This window comes from Microplitis demolitor, chromosome 4, assembly GCF_026212275.2.
Source record: "Microplitis demolitor isolate Queensland-Clemson2020A chromosome 4, iyMicDemo2.1a, whole genome shotgun sequence".
Lineage (NCBI taxonomy): Eukaryota > Metazoa > Arthropoda > Insecta > Hymenoptera > Braconidae > Microplitis > Microplitis demolitor.
In genome coordinates, this window is record NC_068548.1 from 6440086 (window position 1) to 6457615 (window position 17530).

General features: G+C 26.9%; 1 protein-coding gene across 1 annotated transcript in view; it reads right to left on the minus strand.

Moving 5' to 3' along the window:
* LOC103580624 (disintegrin and metalloproteinase domain-containing protein 10) overlaps window positions 1–17530 on the minus strand; it is a 99438-nt gene that overhangs the window by 3813 nt on the left and 78095 nt on the right. The window contains exons 10-17 of the mRNA XM_053738679.1: window positions 14735–14859; window positions 12474–12602; window positions 11352–11520; window positions 8251–8420; window positions 3417–3584; window positions 913–1040; window positions 286–400; window positions 48–182 (exon numbers count right to left, since the gene is read on the minus strand). Coding sequence (XP_053594654.1) covers window positions 48–182; window positions 286–400; window positions 913–1040; window positions 3417–3584; window positions 8251–8420; window positions 11352–11520; window positions 12474–12602; window positions 14735–14859 — 1139 coding nt within the window. The remainder of the gene's footprint in view (window positions 1–47; window positions 183–285; window positions 401–912; window positions 1041–3416; window positions 3585–8250; window positions 8421–11351; window positions 11521–12473; window positions 12603–14734; window positions 14860–17530) is intronic.

A 17530-nucleotide genomic window follows, 5' to 3' on the forward strand; every position in this document is an offset into this window, starting at 1 on the left:
TAAATTAAAAAAAAAATAATAATAATGATAAATAAAAGTTAACATACCAATCCAGTCATGATAATAATAATACTAAACGCCACAATGTACCACCGATCGGTCATCCACCGATGAAAGCGCTCTAAGCTTGCATCCGACAGCAAAAGTCTTCTTAATGTTGCTAATGGACCAGTCGGATCCACCTTTAATTTATGACAGTACGATTAGTGCATTTGTACTCTAATCGGCTAATGGAATCAATAGTCAATTATATTAATGATAAGTAGGATGGATTTATGTACCAACCTCGCGGCAGCGTTGGAAAATATCGCAGTACCCGTTGTAGTCATTGCAAGGTGTCCCGGGCTTGGACATCATGTCGGGAATTTCATAGGGCGGCGTATTCCATTCGAAAGACGATCTGCAATTTTTTTTTTTAATAAAATTCTATTTTTTGAGTAATATGGACCGCGTTGAAAAAAAATATCGATCATTTTAACTGAAAATTACTTTTTTTTATTCGTTTTCCAAAAAAAAAGAATAAGGGGTAAAATAGACCACTTATAAAAATTTCATTTTTTAAAAAAATATAATCATTTTTTGAACAGAAAGTTCTATTAAAAATTTTGATTTTTGATTTAAAAAATAACTTGGGGTACAATGGGCCGGTAAAAAAATATTTAAAATAAATTTCTATTGTAAACGTATTTAAAAAAAATGTTTTTTATGATTTAAAAAAAAAACAAAGGTAGAGGTAAGTTGGACACATTTTAACAAAATTTGAGAATAATTCTGTTAAAAAATAAAAATAATTATTATAGAATTTTTAAAGTATTAAAAAAAAAATGGGGTGAAAACTAAAAATTAAGAAAAAGTTTTGGGGTAAAATGGCCGTATTAAAAAAAAAAAATTATGTAATTTAATGAAACTTACATGCAAAGTTTATTTTCCCCAGGCAATTTGCAGCACAACTCGCAACTTTTAGTCGGAGGATCATTAGCCTCGGCCACACACTGACAGGACTCGAGTCCGTAAGCCAGACAAATGCTGCCAGTGCACTCCTATAACATAAAATTACAAATAAAATCATCCATCCAAAGATTTATTTTAACATTCAACCACTCAGACATTTTTCATTTCCCAAAGTGACTTTCTTTGTTATTACATTCTATTAAATCCCCCATAATTTATACCTCCCCTATTCCTCCCTGACCACCCACTCACCCCCAGCGTGAGTCTCCGATTTATTCCCGAGTACTTCTATTCTTATTTCGACGCAAATACAACACAAGTTTAAATACACAAGTCCAAGCGCTAAATAAACAACGATATCAAATAAATCTGAATTTAAATTTTACAAGAATATAATTATTCACATTCCGAGCAAACAAAAAATTTTTTATTATTATTACATTTTTATGTGTCTAAATATTATTATTTATTTACATTCCAGTCTTTCAATGGAATGTTCACTTGAGAATAAACTCATGTGTGCTTTATATATATGATTGCATGTATAAATATATATACCGGGAGACGAGTTGGTAGTTGGTAGTTGGAAAGTACAATAATGAATTTCACTAAATTTGCAATTTAAATTTTATGTTCCGACGTAACTCAGTAATTTGACGGATGAAAATTTATTTTTTATTTTATTTAGACAATTTGTCTTTTTTTTTTTTTTTTTTTTTAAATAAAAAATTTGAAAATAAGCGTAAGATTTTTTTTTTAAATTTATCTGAAAAGTGAATTTTGAGTTTATTTTTTCAAAAATGTGATAAATAAATCGCGTGCCAAATGCCAAAAGGGCGTATTACAGCAGTTAGATAGGGTTCCATACCAAAAGGGCGTATAAAAAATTTTTTTTTTGGCATCTACAGAAAAAAAATTTTGACGTACTAACGCCAAAAGAGCATATCTTAAGATATACGACCTTTTGGCTTTGGAAATTTTTTTTTTATTTTTACGCTTAAAACATGTTTGCAAAACGATTGGCACCAAAAAAATAATTATACGCCTTTTTGGGATTTGACACACGAAATTTTGGACGTTCTTTGGAAAGACGATTTAAAAAAATAGAACTTCAGAGTTGGGAAATTAAATGTTTTTATTTTTTTACGAGCAATTGTCTGCGAGGTATCGAAGATTTGATCTCAGGGTCTAATTTATTAATTTTGCATTTAATTAATTAGCAATTTAAAAAATTTTTTTAGTTTGATTGCTCACTTATACTCATAATCTAGATACATTAGGCTTGAAAAGAAATTTTTTTTTATTTAAATCCAACCATTTTTCCCTTAGCTGTGAGTTCATTAAGGGGAACCACTAGCGTGTCCGCCTGAAAAAACGATGATTTTTTGCAATTTTTTAAAATAAAACCACTGCATGAAATGTTTCAATGTTTTAAAGATATATTTGTGGATATATATTGAATGCAAGATCAAATTTTTGAAACAAACAATTCAAAATTCAGTGAGTTCACAATCTCCCAACGCTAAAAAAAAGTTCCCTTCTGCTGCAGTGACAGCGACCTTCACAGTGCAGGAAATCAAAAAAATCAAAAAGCTTATTAAACTAGAAGGCATTTCCCGTACCATGATCCTGTGGCTAAGAAAAAATTGGAATTTAACAAAATGGCGGTTTTAAAAGAATGTCAAATTTCGCGCGAAAATTTGATGATTTTTGGCCTGCCAAAATTACATTTTTGATTCGATCGAAAAATTGGAGGTTCATGGTATGTAAAAATATATAAAAAAGAAGCTGCAATTCAAATCAAATTGACCGGATGATTTGTCTTCGAGTTATAGATGCAGCGATTTTCAAAAATGTATTTTCGAGAACCGATAAGCGGCTGCATTTGAGATGGCTGTAACTCAAAAAATCTATTCAAAATATGCACTTGAAATTGAACTATGTTATTTGTGAAGGTATAGACTATCGAAGTATGCAAAAAAAAAATTTTTTTTTAATTTCACACTAGTGGTACTCCTTAATTAAAACATAAAAAATTTATCGAACTTTTAACTAATTGATTAATAAATTATTAATTAAATAAATTCTCATCGCTTATTATTGATGTCTAATTAAAATCTACATACTTCAAACTTAAAAAAAAAATTTTTTCATCTAAATCCGACCATTTATCTCTAAAATATCGAAATCAGTTCAAAATCCATAAAAAAAAATCATCTTCAGTTTTCTCTACTAACTAATTTATTCCTATAAAAACTAATTTTTTTTCTTCTTCTCTATTAATACATTCTTAACATATATATACTTCGAGCTTTAAGAAAAAAAAACATCCTTTATTTTCTACATCAATTTTTTTCAAGTTTTCAACTCCCCCATAAAAAAATTCACAACTTTCCAATAATTTTACTAAAAACGCAAACTAAAAATGTGTATATCTAAATAATTATAAATAAATATCAACTTACTCCCATGAAACAGACAAACTCATCATTGCAAATGGTTTTATTTGGTTTGTTGACCGATGGTGGACATTGAGGTCCTCGTCCATCGCAGAAACTTGCGTCTCGGCAGCCATTGTCATCACGGCATTTAGTTCCACTGCGCAACGAGCATCCATTGGTACAGCAGGGTCCCTGTTAATTGTTTTTGATCTCTGTTAACTCTCATTACGGTCAATTATTTCATTCCTATCAATGCAATATAGATTATTCTGATTGGAATGTAAATGCTCGGGGTGCTCGGGATATCCGATTCCTATCACATACAGACCAAGATTAATCGTTATATATCCTCTAATTCTCATCCTTCTCTTGATATACAGAATTTCAAATACCTCCACTTTACTGATAATACTCAATCCTCTGTTCCCGCAACAATTAATTTAATTAATTACCGATTAATTCGACGGCCAAATGGTAAACGAAAGTTAATAAAATTTTTTTTATTTTTTCCCGAAGAAAAAAAAAAGTAAAAAGTACAATATTGTAGTAAAACTTATTAAGGAGGTTCGACCGATACTAGTGAGTCAAAGTAGTGTTTTAATTTTTTTGTTTTCTAAATTCTCCTAATAGTTATAAAAATTCATTATTTTAATTTATAATAACATAACGAATTCATAAATTAATAATTATTACATATTTAATTACAGAAAGTAATGAAATAACTTGGTTAGTTTTGACTCATATGATTTAATAAAAAGATTTGGCAACAGCGCGTTCTAACTTCTTACACATCGATATTCAAATTAAAGCGGGAAAAATTTATTTCTAATCTCGTCTCTCTTATTAATGTATTTCTATCTTTGATTTTTCTTTCAGCTGCTTCCGCGACGTTGCCAAACCCTCAATAATATATATCTCTATTGATGAACGAGATTAAACAATAAAGTTTAACTTGAATGATTAAAATAATTACAACGGTAACACTATATTATTAAAATTTTATCATATTACAAAAATATTTCAGTTTATGGCATGTGGTTTTTTATTTCTTAAAGTTGGGAGGTTAATAATGAAAATAATCGAATAAGTCATGACGGAAGCTTGTCCATAAGAGCCTGTGTATAAGAACTTTAAAAACGTCATTTTAAAATTTTTTTTTATAAAAAACTAGACAGTGGATCATATTCAAATTTTGAGAATACATAGATAAAGTACTTCTTTGCATGTGTACTAAGTTTCAAATCTCAAAGTTGGGAAATCCTTTTTACATTAGATTCGGTCGAACTTCTTTAACAGATATTAATAAATATCACGGAAAATAATACGTAGTATCATTTACTACAAGATTGCAGTAAATGTGTTTGTAGTTAAAAATACCACATAAATGATAAAAGTTACTAAATATGCTACAAATTTTACTAAGTTAATAAGTTGATTATACTCCTATCTTGAGGTTAATTCTACTGCGCACTGCAGTGCAGTAACAAAAATACTCCTAGCGGGAGTTTAGAGTACTACAGAAGATGCACTTCCCGCTATTTTGCCATTTTGGGGTTAACCTGTTGTGTATACTCGATGATTAAAGCGTCTCATAAATAATCATCTGATTTTTTTGAAACCCAAAAATATATTTAGGGTAATTATTTACAAGTGGGGTCCACCCTATTTTTGGCCATATCTTGGTGAAAAATTAATAATTTTTAATTTTATTTATTCTGCTTGTTCTTAAGGCGCATTTATGATAAAAAATGTCGTGAAAAAAAAGAAAGATTTCGATAGTTTTTTGCCTTTAAAAGTTGGAAAAAAAATTGGCTTCCATGTTTTTGGATAAAATTTCTATTTCATCTTTTTTGATGTATTTTTTTTTTTTTAAAGTACATAAAACAATGAACAGTTAAAAAAAAAAAAATTGATCAATTTGATCAAGAAAAATTTAACATGACCCAGCATGAGTGGACCCCACTTGTAAATAATTACCATGTTTAGTATATACAAATAACTCAATAAGTGATTTTTAAAAATAATTTATAAAAATTTAAGGTTATATACCGTTTATTTTTACGTGACCGCATATCGAGTAAATTGAACTACAATTGGAGTTACAAATACTGCATGCTGTGGCATATCTTACTTTTTTCGATAGTTGGCGCTTAACTACAATATTGTAGTAAATCTAACTACACGGAGAGAAAATTATAGTAACAGTTACAATATATTATGGGAATGGTTCCCATACTGCATGGTAACTGGTTTTTTTGAAATGTTGATTATAGGAACGGCACCCATATATATTATGGTAATCATTCCTATAATTATGGGTATAATTCCCATATGGTATCGGAATAGTTCCTATGGAATTATGGTAATGGTTAATATAATATTATGGTAATCGTTACCATAATATTATGGTAACCATTCCCATAATATTATGGTAACCATTACCATATACGCTTAGGAACCGTTACAATGTGGTTATAGGATTGGTTCTTATTTGCTTATGGGAACTATTCCTATGAGTATGGTAATCATTACCATGATTCTATCACATGCGATATGGAAACTGTTACCATAATGATAGGAATTGTTACCATATTTATGGAAACCTTGCCAAAAAGTATGGGTCTATATCCCATAATCCCAAATAATCATTACCATAACGGTATGGGATATTTCATAAACGTACTAGGAACAGTTACTATAATTTTTTCTCCGTGTACAATTTGGAGTTGTCTCATGTTATACTACAGCCTATGGTAAATGGAACTCCAGTTGTTGTTGCCACTACTATAATTTATTTTCCGTGATACATTCTGTATGTTAATTATTACAAAACAGCTAATAAAATTTATTGATTGGCAATTATTACATAAAAAGATATTAAAAATTATTATGCGTAATGTATTTTTTCGTAACACGATTATATTTTTTACTATCTGTATAGTAAATTTTACTTTAAGTATTTTTAATAAATACAAATTTAAGAAAGTACATTTTCTAATACAATATAGGATTTGTTACTATACAAAATATTTGAAATTACTATACGCAATGTATTTGTTGCTAACACGATTATATGTTTTTACTATCTGTATAGTAAATTCTACTATGCATAGATAAAATTAAAAATTGGTGGGGATAGCATATACAAATATGTATTACAAGTTCTGGAATTTTTGTCCAAAGGTGACATCAGGCCGTAAGAGATAGGAAAGGACTCGCGCGCGGGAGATCAGGGTTCGAATCTCGGTTGAAACAAGTGATTTTTTAAAAAACAAAAATCGACACCAATATCAATACAGATGACATAAATAGCAATAATAATCAAAATGATATTAATAATAATAAAAATTTAAAAGCTAATAAAAATTTAATTTTATTTTTTTCTATTCTAATATAGAAAAATTTACTAAATATAACTAAAAATTAATATAAAATATAGTAGATTTTTTATAACGAGCGTTTAAGAAAATACTAAACGAATTGTAAAATATACTTATCTGTTTATAAATTTTTTATATAAATCATAAGTGTTTCAAGATTACTATCTAAATTTTAGTAATTATTATCATATTTTTTAGTAAAATTTAGTACATTTTTTTCTCCGTATAGAAGCTGAATTTTGAATTTTTTTTTGTCTGTCTAAATTTTTCGAGTTAACGTAGACTTAATCATTTATGCGAGAAAATTACGGAATAAATGATATTTATGTAAATTTGTATTACAATTGACACGAAATAAACTTTATGTTAATATATTTAAACTCGCGTAACTCTTAGACTTTAAAACTTTTAATCAACTAAACTGATGAAGTAGAATAAAATACTGTAAAAACAGTTGAATTTATAGGAGAAAGTATTCAGATATTTTTTGTAGGAAATTTAATTTTCTATCAAAAAGTATTTTTGAATTTCTACATATATTCAATATCTTGGAAGTTATGAGAAGTTTTAACATAAGAAAATTGAAATAAATAAATTTGTTATCAAAATATTTTTAGTTTACTTAAAATTGAATTATCTTTTTCAATATTGAGTTTTTGAAAAAAACAAATCAAACACTTTTTATGGGAAATTTAATTTTCTTTAAAAAAGATCTCTATAAATTTTTTCATAAAATCAATACTTCATAAGTTATTTTAATTTAAACCTTCAAAAATTTAAATTAAAAAACTTTAATAACGGAATTTAAAAAAAAAAGATTTTTTTAAATTAATTTTGAGTGAAATTTTTATTGAAATAACTGTCTTATAGCTTCAAAAGTATTTTAAATATTTTAGTAAAAATAAAAGTCCAAAGAATTAAGAGTTTGTAATTTCCGCTAAATCTGCGAAGCTTCCACGGTGATTTTATTTCGAGAAGCTACCAGCTGCTAACCGTTTTATCGATGATCAATGTTTAGTCTGGATTACCATTCAATTTAACTAGTCATAAAATTTCCTCTCATTTAAGTACCCACATCAATAATTTCCAATAAAGTTAATGGTAACCACCAACTCGCAGATAATTCGTGGCCGGCCAACACATGAACAAACGAATTTAAATGTATCGTTGTTGGTATTCATTCCACAGGGAATTTCATCTACTCCACGAAAATAATAAAGAAAAATTCAAATTTTTGAAAAATAATTAAAAAAAAAATCAAAATTAAACAAATTTTATTATTTTCACTTCTGTTAAATAAAATAGAATAAATTTCATTGTTTTTTTATAAAAATTTTTATACAGTCATACAAAATTAAAACTCATTCATTTGATAATTTTTTTTTTCGCTTCGCAATTACGGTCTATACAAAAATAGTATAAATTATTTGAATATATATTTAATAATAATAATAAAAGTATAAGTAGAATACAAGTACCTGACTAGGACTGCAGACAGCATCCTCAGTTAGACGGCAGGGAATTTCAAACGGGGCATGGTGTAATCGTTGAGGATGACAGCATGGATCATTACAATCTTCTTCCCATCCACAGTCACACTCTTCGCCCTCTTCAACTACCCCATTACCGCAAATGGCTATTTGGTGTTCTTTAAAATAAAAATAATAATAGTAGTTTTATAACCGAAACGTTTTTAGATGGGGAAAAATAACTTGTGGCTCATAATGGCTGCCGACTAAATAGATTGAATTTTTTATCGCTTATGGAATTTTTTTTATGAAACAATAGTACACGCCCGAGGGGTTCCTGCTAGTAATTAAATTTTAATTATTTAATATTAATCACTTGTTATTAACAATTTGGGAAAACTTTTTTTTTTCTTCAGCACAAGTGATAATTAACTTTTTGTTTTTTAATTTAGGTTAAATGGAAGGGAAAAAAATTAATTTAATTAATTTACGTGAATAAGTAATCACTAATTAATTATAATCATAACGATAAACTAAATTATTAATTTTTAACTTTTAATTATGAAATCAAAAATTTACATAAAAACTATTCTAATAAACTTTTATATAAATATATTTTTTCATTTACATAAAACCGCGTTTAATCAATTCCGGATTTAAAAAACTCATACTGATCAATATGAACTTCTTTACGTTGGCTCGATGCATTTTCAAACTTTATATTCAATAAAATTCCTCTTCCCTTTCCTATTACTCTCACGATCCGAGAAATTAAAAATAGTTAAATAGAATTGACAATCATTTAATTTCATTTCTAATAAAAAAAAAAAAAAAAAAAAAAAAGTGAAATAAATAATTATTTTAACTGAATAAACATTTGTAAGTATGAATAATTGATAGAGAATTTGTATTGCAATTAATATGTAGTACGGTGAGAGGAATCCGAATGCATATGAAGTAGCTATTATTATATTATGACATTCAAATATATATATATATCGAATTGTTTATTCAAAACGTACATCGTGTGGATACTCGTGTTTAATATGATTTAATTTGAATACAGTAAAGAGGTAAATGTTTAATTTATTTTCGTGTTGAGATTTTAATCAATTAGTTCATTATATATACATATACGTATGTGTGCGTTGGGTATTGAGAAATTAAGTGATTTATGTTGAGTTTATTCAAGTGAATATTAAATTCATACCACAATTTATTAGTAGTACTATTGTTATTATTATTATTATTATTTTTTTTTTTTGTTTAAAAAATTTTCAATATATATCTATATTAGAATGTGATGAAAAACAATTTTTTTTTTTTCGGGCACCACCAGAAATTTATATGCAATTCCCCATTTAAATAACATGGGAAATTTTTTTTTTTAATTTTGGAATTTTATTTACACACCACGGATCAGTGTATCGGAAAAGATTTTTCGATAAATTTAATTTTTCAAAAGTTATTTAAGGTCAAAGTTCAATTCATAGTCAATTAATATTATTTGACTTTTTTGGCGAAACTATCAGACTTATCTCAAAATGTTATAAGACCTTTTTTGTACACGGAAAAAAAAAAAAACTCTAAAAATTACTATTTGAAATTATAACTCGGAACCCGGTCGTCAATATGGGGAATTTTAACATTCAAATAGTAAATTTTATAATACGTGTCGTCTATTTTCTAAGTGTCAGTTATAATTTTTAAAGTTCAAATAGTATTTTTTCTTGCATAGACAATAAATTTTCCTACTTATCCTGTAATTATTCACGTTTAAATCGTAAATGGAAAAATGACTATTTAGAATGATAGTATTTACTGATCACTTTATCATTATATTACTTGTTATTCTCAATTTTTATAGTTCATTTTTTTCCGTATAGATCATATCATAACAAATTATTTTTAATCAAGTTTCCGAAATTTTTTGAAAGTTCTTTAGTTATTTGCGTTTAAATGTTAATTCGTTCCAAGACATCGTATACTATGGTTAAATTTACTTAGTTTAAAGAAATTTTTTTTGGTTAATAATAGTAAAAATTGTCAATTAGATCTTTAAAACAAATAATTATAAATAAACTGTTCAAAAATTTTTTAATTAGAATTACAAAAACAACAAAATACAAATCTTAAAAATTTTTTTCTCTACTCAATAAATGTAAGCAACGAACATATGTAAAAAAAAGTAACAAAACTATGAAAAATCAATTTTTAATTTTATAATTAAATTGTAGTTATGTTCTGAGGATGTAAGTAATGGACACAGAATTTTACTACAAAATAAAAATCATTGAAAAAGATCGGAAGTCTGCCAGTTAATTTACTATAACCAATTATTAGTATTGATATTTATTAAGAAATTATTTTTCATCTTTCAAAAATTAATTAAGTTTTCAAAATTCAAAATAAAAATTCTGACGTTCGAAACAAATTTTTCATTCTTCGATATTTTTATAAAAAAATGTTTTCATCCCTCATTTAAAATAAACATTCAAAATTTACTTGAATAAAAAGTTCAAAAAAAAATTTCTCATTTTTATATTTAATTAGATTTTTCAATTTTCGACTTCAATTAACTCATTTAACCTCTTCCTTATCCTAAAATTATTTATAATAAATATCAAATATAAAATGAATTTTATAATCCCAAATAAAAAGAAAATAATAAAATATAATTATTGAGTTCTATGTCCTGTAAAAAATTTTATTACGATTCAAACCAAGAGTTGAATTGAGGAGGCATTAGATACGGATTTACTGACACTAATTGAATGTACAGACGTGACGTTTGATTTGATTTCCCTCCCGCGCTCCTCTGACTCCGAGACCTGAGACCCGGGAATCCCTAACTTCTATTGGACAGACTCAATATAGCGCTCGATTGCATCCAATCTAGTGTCTTTAACTCCCATTTCATTCCCATCCTCACCCCCTACTTCACCCTTACCCCCGGCGATCCTGAGAACCGAGACCTCACAAATAAGGACAAAAAGCCTCTTCTCAGCTCGTCCTTATCCGTTCTCGTGGATTTAACGTTATTACATCCTATTTTAATTTATTATTATTTTTATTTTATGGGAGGATAAAAAAAATTTAAGGAAACTTACCAGCAAAGCAACCTTTTGTTGAACGAGCTTTGACATCTAAAACAGGATTTATTGATATGAGACTGCACCGACTGAATCGATTGTTGTTTCTTTTGTCGCCGCTGGTTGCACGTGCAAACATTATAAAATTACCATCTTCTCCACCTGGTGAACATTCGTCTGGATCGTGCTGTACATATATTAAATAACTTTTACTTATATCTATATACATATGTGTATACATAGATATAATAAAAAAAAATGATAAGAAATATTGGAGAAGAACAAATTTTAAACTTTGTACTAAAATTGTATAAAAACTATCTCTCTTACGTAAAAATTGAAGAGAACTTTTTTTGCAGAGAATTGAATTTACAAAAAATTTATCTGTTATCATTTTCATCGTATCTTGATAATTTAAGCCTGAATTTAAATTCAAAGATAACAAAATTTATTAAGAAACAAATTTTTGAAAAATTTAAAAACTCCAAAAATTAAAATTCAAAATTAACGATGAAATTTTGAAATTACAAAAAAAATTATTGATTGCTTTTTTATACATAATTAAATTTCCTATAAAAAAAGTTACATACAAATTTTCTGTAGACTCAATCGTTTACGAGTTATATGCATATATAGATGGAATATTGCATCGTAAATAAAATTAAATAAAAAAAATTTGTACGATCGTAAAAAATTTACTTTCAGAAATTGGAAAATAAAAAAAGTCGATTGACAACAAAGTGTTTACAAATTTAAAATATAAAGATGAATAGTTTCAGCATAATAGGATAATTTTAGTAAAATTGTTTTATTAGTTTTTAAATTAAATCGTTAAAGCCGCAGGTGCTGTTACTGCTGGTTCATTAAAATCCCTTTCATCGATATACTCGGTTATAAACCATAAAGTGCAAGTTTAACCTAATGTTACTTGCACATGTTCGAGAACGTTAGAATCCATTACAACTTAAATTTAATTTACAAACTATACACTTTTGCTAAATTCAATTATATTCTGCCTCGCTATTCTCTTTTTATTTAATTTTAATGTTTTATGTTTGATATTCCAAATTTAATATCAACTGAAACATTCGCAACAATAATAATAATAATAATAACAATAAAATTTAATATTAAGCTTACGGGTGATCCGAAATTATGACCGATTTCATGAGCTAGAGTCACGTGTGATACAGCTGGTGGAACGTGTTTACCATAATTTAATAACGTTATTATTCCTGTATTTAATGATTTCATACTTCCGCGGTAATGCTGAAAAAAACATTAAATTTTAACAAATTAAATTTTTAGATTTTCAGATTGAAAAAATTTCCTGGTATACTGAGAGAAAAAACTGGTTTTCTGAACTATGGAGAACATAGTTTAATGAAGCCTCCGCTATTACATTCAGTTCAAAAAACTAATATATAGTTGTAAGATGTACGCCCGTGAAAAATGAATCATGCATGGCCGTATATGGCTCATATATGAAGCATATATGGCCATACATGGAGCATATATGGTCATACATGGACATACAAACTTTTTTAATACAGTCATGCATGGCCATACATGGCCTTGTATGGTTCATGTATGGTCATGCATGACGGTATTAAAAAAGTTCCCGTGAAAAATGAATTATACATGGCCATGCATTACCGTATATGGCTCATATATGAAGCATGTATGGCCATATGTGCTTCATGTATGATCATGAATGGCCATATTTGGCCATGCATGGTCATGTATGATTAATTTTTCATGGATATATGTATATATAATAATTTATCTAACTATTACAATTACTTCTAAACAAGGTGTTGAAGTGTTAAAAATATAGGAAATTTTTTTGATATCACTAACAGCATATTGATGATTATATTTTGCTTTTTTGAAAGTGATTGTATTCTTTGAACCTTATGTAGCACAACTAGACTTTGCTGTGACTGTCGGTCGTATAGCCTAATCGTCAAAGCGTCGATCTCTCGTACGGAAGGTCCCGGGTTCAAATCCTACTAAAGCGGGTGCGGTCATTAATAAGTCTAGCGTTTTTTCTCTGAATTAAAAATTGGCATTCCGATTAGGAATTTAATGGTTTGCATATCTGATAATCTCTGCGTCGCCAAAGTAATTAAAAAAAAAAATAATAATTTTTTTTTTAATTTAGTTAAAATTTCTATACATAGTCATATCGAGTCATATATGGTTGCATCAAGCTATGTATATCCATACATGGCCATGTATGATTCATTTTGCACGGGTGATGATATCATAGTTGTTTTAACTGTGTTATAGTTCAATAAACAATGACAATAGCGAACATAACTTAGTAAAAAATGGTATTTTTATTACAAAAAAGTAATATATCTACAAGTATATCCTTAAAACATTAAATCGTTCCATGCAGTAGTTTTCTTTAAAGAAATTCCCAAAAATCATCGTTTTTTCAGGCGGACACGCTAGTGGTTTCCTTTAAATGAACTGGTTGGAGTGAACTGATGAAAATAAAAAAAAGTAAGGGAATAGGGATTTTTTTATAATTATGGAGGTTTTGTGGTGAAAATTCTTGAAAGTTGAATTTTAATAATTTGGAAAAACACTTTTCGGGAATTTTTTTGAGAATTCTATTTTACAGAATAATTTAAAGTGAATACATGAAAATTGAAAAAAATAAGAACAATTGGAAAATATTTTGATTTTCTTACTGAAGTGGAAATTTTGAAAATTTAGATTTTTTAATTATTTATTTCAAAATTTATCTTCAGCGGAATTAAAAAAATAATTTACAAAAATAGAACATTGATTTTCGTTTTTCGAGATTTTCCCATTCAAAATATTTGTAACTCCCTCAAAAATTAAGATATTTGACTAAATTTTTTTTTAAATTTCTTTTATTTCCACTCTACAGTCAATTCCAACCATAAAATTTTCAAAAAAATTCAAAAAATTCATTTTTCGGAACCAAAAACTACTAAAACCATTTTTTAATTCTCTTTATCCTAGTAACTAAATTATTCAGAATCCTTAGTAAAGTTTTACCCAATAATAATAACCAATTACTCAAAAATTATTCCATCACTAAAGATAAAAAATTTTTCACAAAAACAAAAATTTCAAAATTGAAGAAAATTTTATTTTTTAATTTGAATTAAAGACGACGGATTTTTTTAAATCAATAAATTTCAGATAAATTGTCTTGCTCAGCATTTTTATAACAAATATAAGTGAATGGGTTTTTTGAAAGTAATTGAATTTAAAAAATGAATGTCGGTAGTTTTATGGACAAGATTAATGTACGAACGTTAAGAAGGCTACTATAGAGAAAATTAAGTTATAAAGTATTAAGCATACATATATATCTATATATGTGATGCATCAGATAGTTGACGGTCGTTAAAACTTACCCCATTCTTCTCGCACACACCCCCAGCATTCTTCAAGTCACCAGTCCAAGCTAAACCCAAAGTTCCTTTCTCAAAATCACGATAAGTGAACATATAAGACAGACAAAATGCGTCGTAGTTTTCCTCTGAAAGTATAAAACTTTTATTTAATTTCCTTCAATGGGTTATGCAATCTTACTTTAAACTCATATTACTTTCAAACTATCACACTTCAATAAAAACCCATTATATATTTTTTTTTTTTTTTTTTCAAATTTTAGTTTCGAAACATATACACTATAAAAAAATTTTCGGAATGAAAGCGGAGCGGATGGTGATTTATTTATTTGATCTCTTTAGAGTAAAATTTACTTTAAAAAGGGAGTTTATTTTAATATTAAAACTTTAAATCGGAGTGAATGCAGATTTAAATAAAATTCAGATCACTCCGAAATCACTCCGCTGAAAAGACAAGCTCTCTACTTACTTTCTTTAAATCTCCAAAACTCTAGTGCCGCGTTTAAATATCTACGACAAACTATCTGTGTAAAAATATCTGTGGATAAAAAATCCATATTTACTAGATAAATTAAAAAAAAAAAAATACTAATTTTTTAATATAATTTTGAAATTAAAATTTTCTGATGTCGATGAAAAATCAGCATTTATTAATTGCGCCATTTTGTTGGACCATATTAATATATTCTAGTAAATTAATGATTCATTGCGATAAATATATATATTTTTCGATTAATAATTGATCCATAATTTACACTCATACTATTGTTATACAAGATTATTATTCTACACACATAATATTATTTTGTTCGGTTACTTTGACTGCATACATTTCGTGTTGTTTATATTTTACCGTAGATATTTTGTTACGGAACCGAAACTCCGAGTGACGGAGTGAATCTGAAATTGAATAAAATCCGTAGTCACTCTGAATTTACTCCCAATTTTTTGTCGTGTATTTATTATAATTTTTATAAAATATTTTACAAACGATCGAAATAAAAAGTTTTATTAAAAATAACGAAATTCGTATCACATCAATATTTTGCTAATTTACACTTCCGTACGTAAAATTACCATTTCCGGCTCATCTATCACACTCACACGAAAATTTATGGGGACTTTTTTTGTACGAAATTAAATTATCTGCAGAATAGCTTTCTTTACATTTTTGTCAAAATTGATAATTATATTTTATTTAAAATTTGAATTTTCCCGCTTATTTATTTATTTAATATTTTTTTAAATTACCAGCTTTTAATTTTCAAATTTTTATTTGCCTCAAAACACTGTAGTTAAAATTTTTTTTGCTTCTAATTTCAAGTATCAAAGTAATTATAAAATACACACACACACACATATATATATATATATATATCTATATATATATATATATATAAAGTAACCCACAGGCAAATTATCAGATCAATTTCCTCTTTATATATCTATTCATAATAACGACGGAGTAAATGGACAATTTAAATTAAATTGAGAGGAAACTGATGAGAAATTTAACTGACTCACGTTTAGTTAAAATTAAAATAAAAAAAAATTTTTTTTATTTGAAGGAAGGAGGAAAAAGAAGAGAGATGAAAGTAGTAAAAAACAAATGATCATAATTATAGAGTTCTTTTACTCTTGTATTAATTAATATAATTCCTTTTTTTTCTTTTTTTTTATAGAGGAGGTAAATGAGGTAATGGTAGATCGGTAAATTAAATTATTGAGTTTACTCGGTGTAAAATTTATCGTGATGTGGATTAGTAATATATATATAGAGTGAATAATAGTAAAGAGAGTCTGGTGTCTAGTGTCTAGTTGAGTCTGGCAGCTCATCTAGTTGGATTTTGATAAAAGATATAAAGAGGAGTAAATGAATGAGAGAATAAGAGAGAGTGGAGAGGAGAAAGGGGAAAGGGAAAGGAAGGTTTTAGTGTGTAGAGTAATTCAAGCTGAAGGTAATTCAATTATCCAGAGTTAAAATTACTGGAATAACGATCTAGATAACAAGGTACTTGCTCGTTTATCATCACATCTCGGAGACGGAATGTGTCTTTTGGTTTATTTTATATTTCAAAGTTATGAGAGAGTTCTGGGTGAGAGAATAAGGGTTTGGAAGATAATTATTAAGTTTTCGGTGAATGATTAAAGTTTGAGGGTTTTAAGAAACTCAATTGGGAAGGAAAATTTAGATGAATTTCATGAATTTTTTTTTCAAATAATTTTCTTAAGTATGAGACGTAAATATTTTTTATTCGATTTTTTTTAAATTTGAGGTATGCAACAAAAAATTGAATAGATCAAATTTTAAAACCGATTTATAAATGTCTTGTGAAATCGATATGGCAAAATTATATGTGTAGTTTAGTAAATTGAATTAATGAAATTTTTATGCGTCAATCGATAACAATTCGAGATATCGAATTATGAAAATTTTAAGTATCGATTTTATTGACTTCAAGGCATATATGAATTCAAGTTTGATGTACCGACTTACAAAAATTTCATAGCTAAATTTAAAAAATTTTTTTTAATCGATTTATTAAAATTTTAACAGTTGATTTATTAAAATTTCATTACTCGATTTATCAAAATTCTATTAATCAGTATATTAGAATTTTATTAATTGACTCATTAGAATTTCATAAATCAACTTTTTAAAATTGCATTAATAAATTTAATAAAATCCTATTAATTGATTTCATGAAATATTGATTAATTAAAATTTCATATTTTCAGTTCTAAAAATTTCTATCAAATTTAAAAAATTTTTAACTTTCACTCAATTGTGATCCAAAA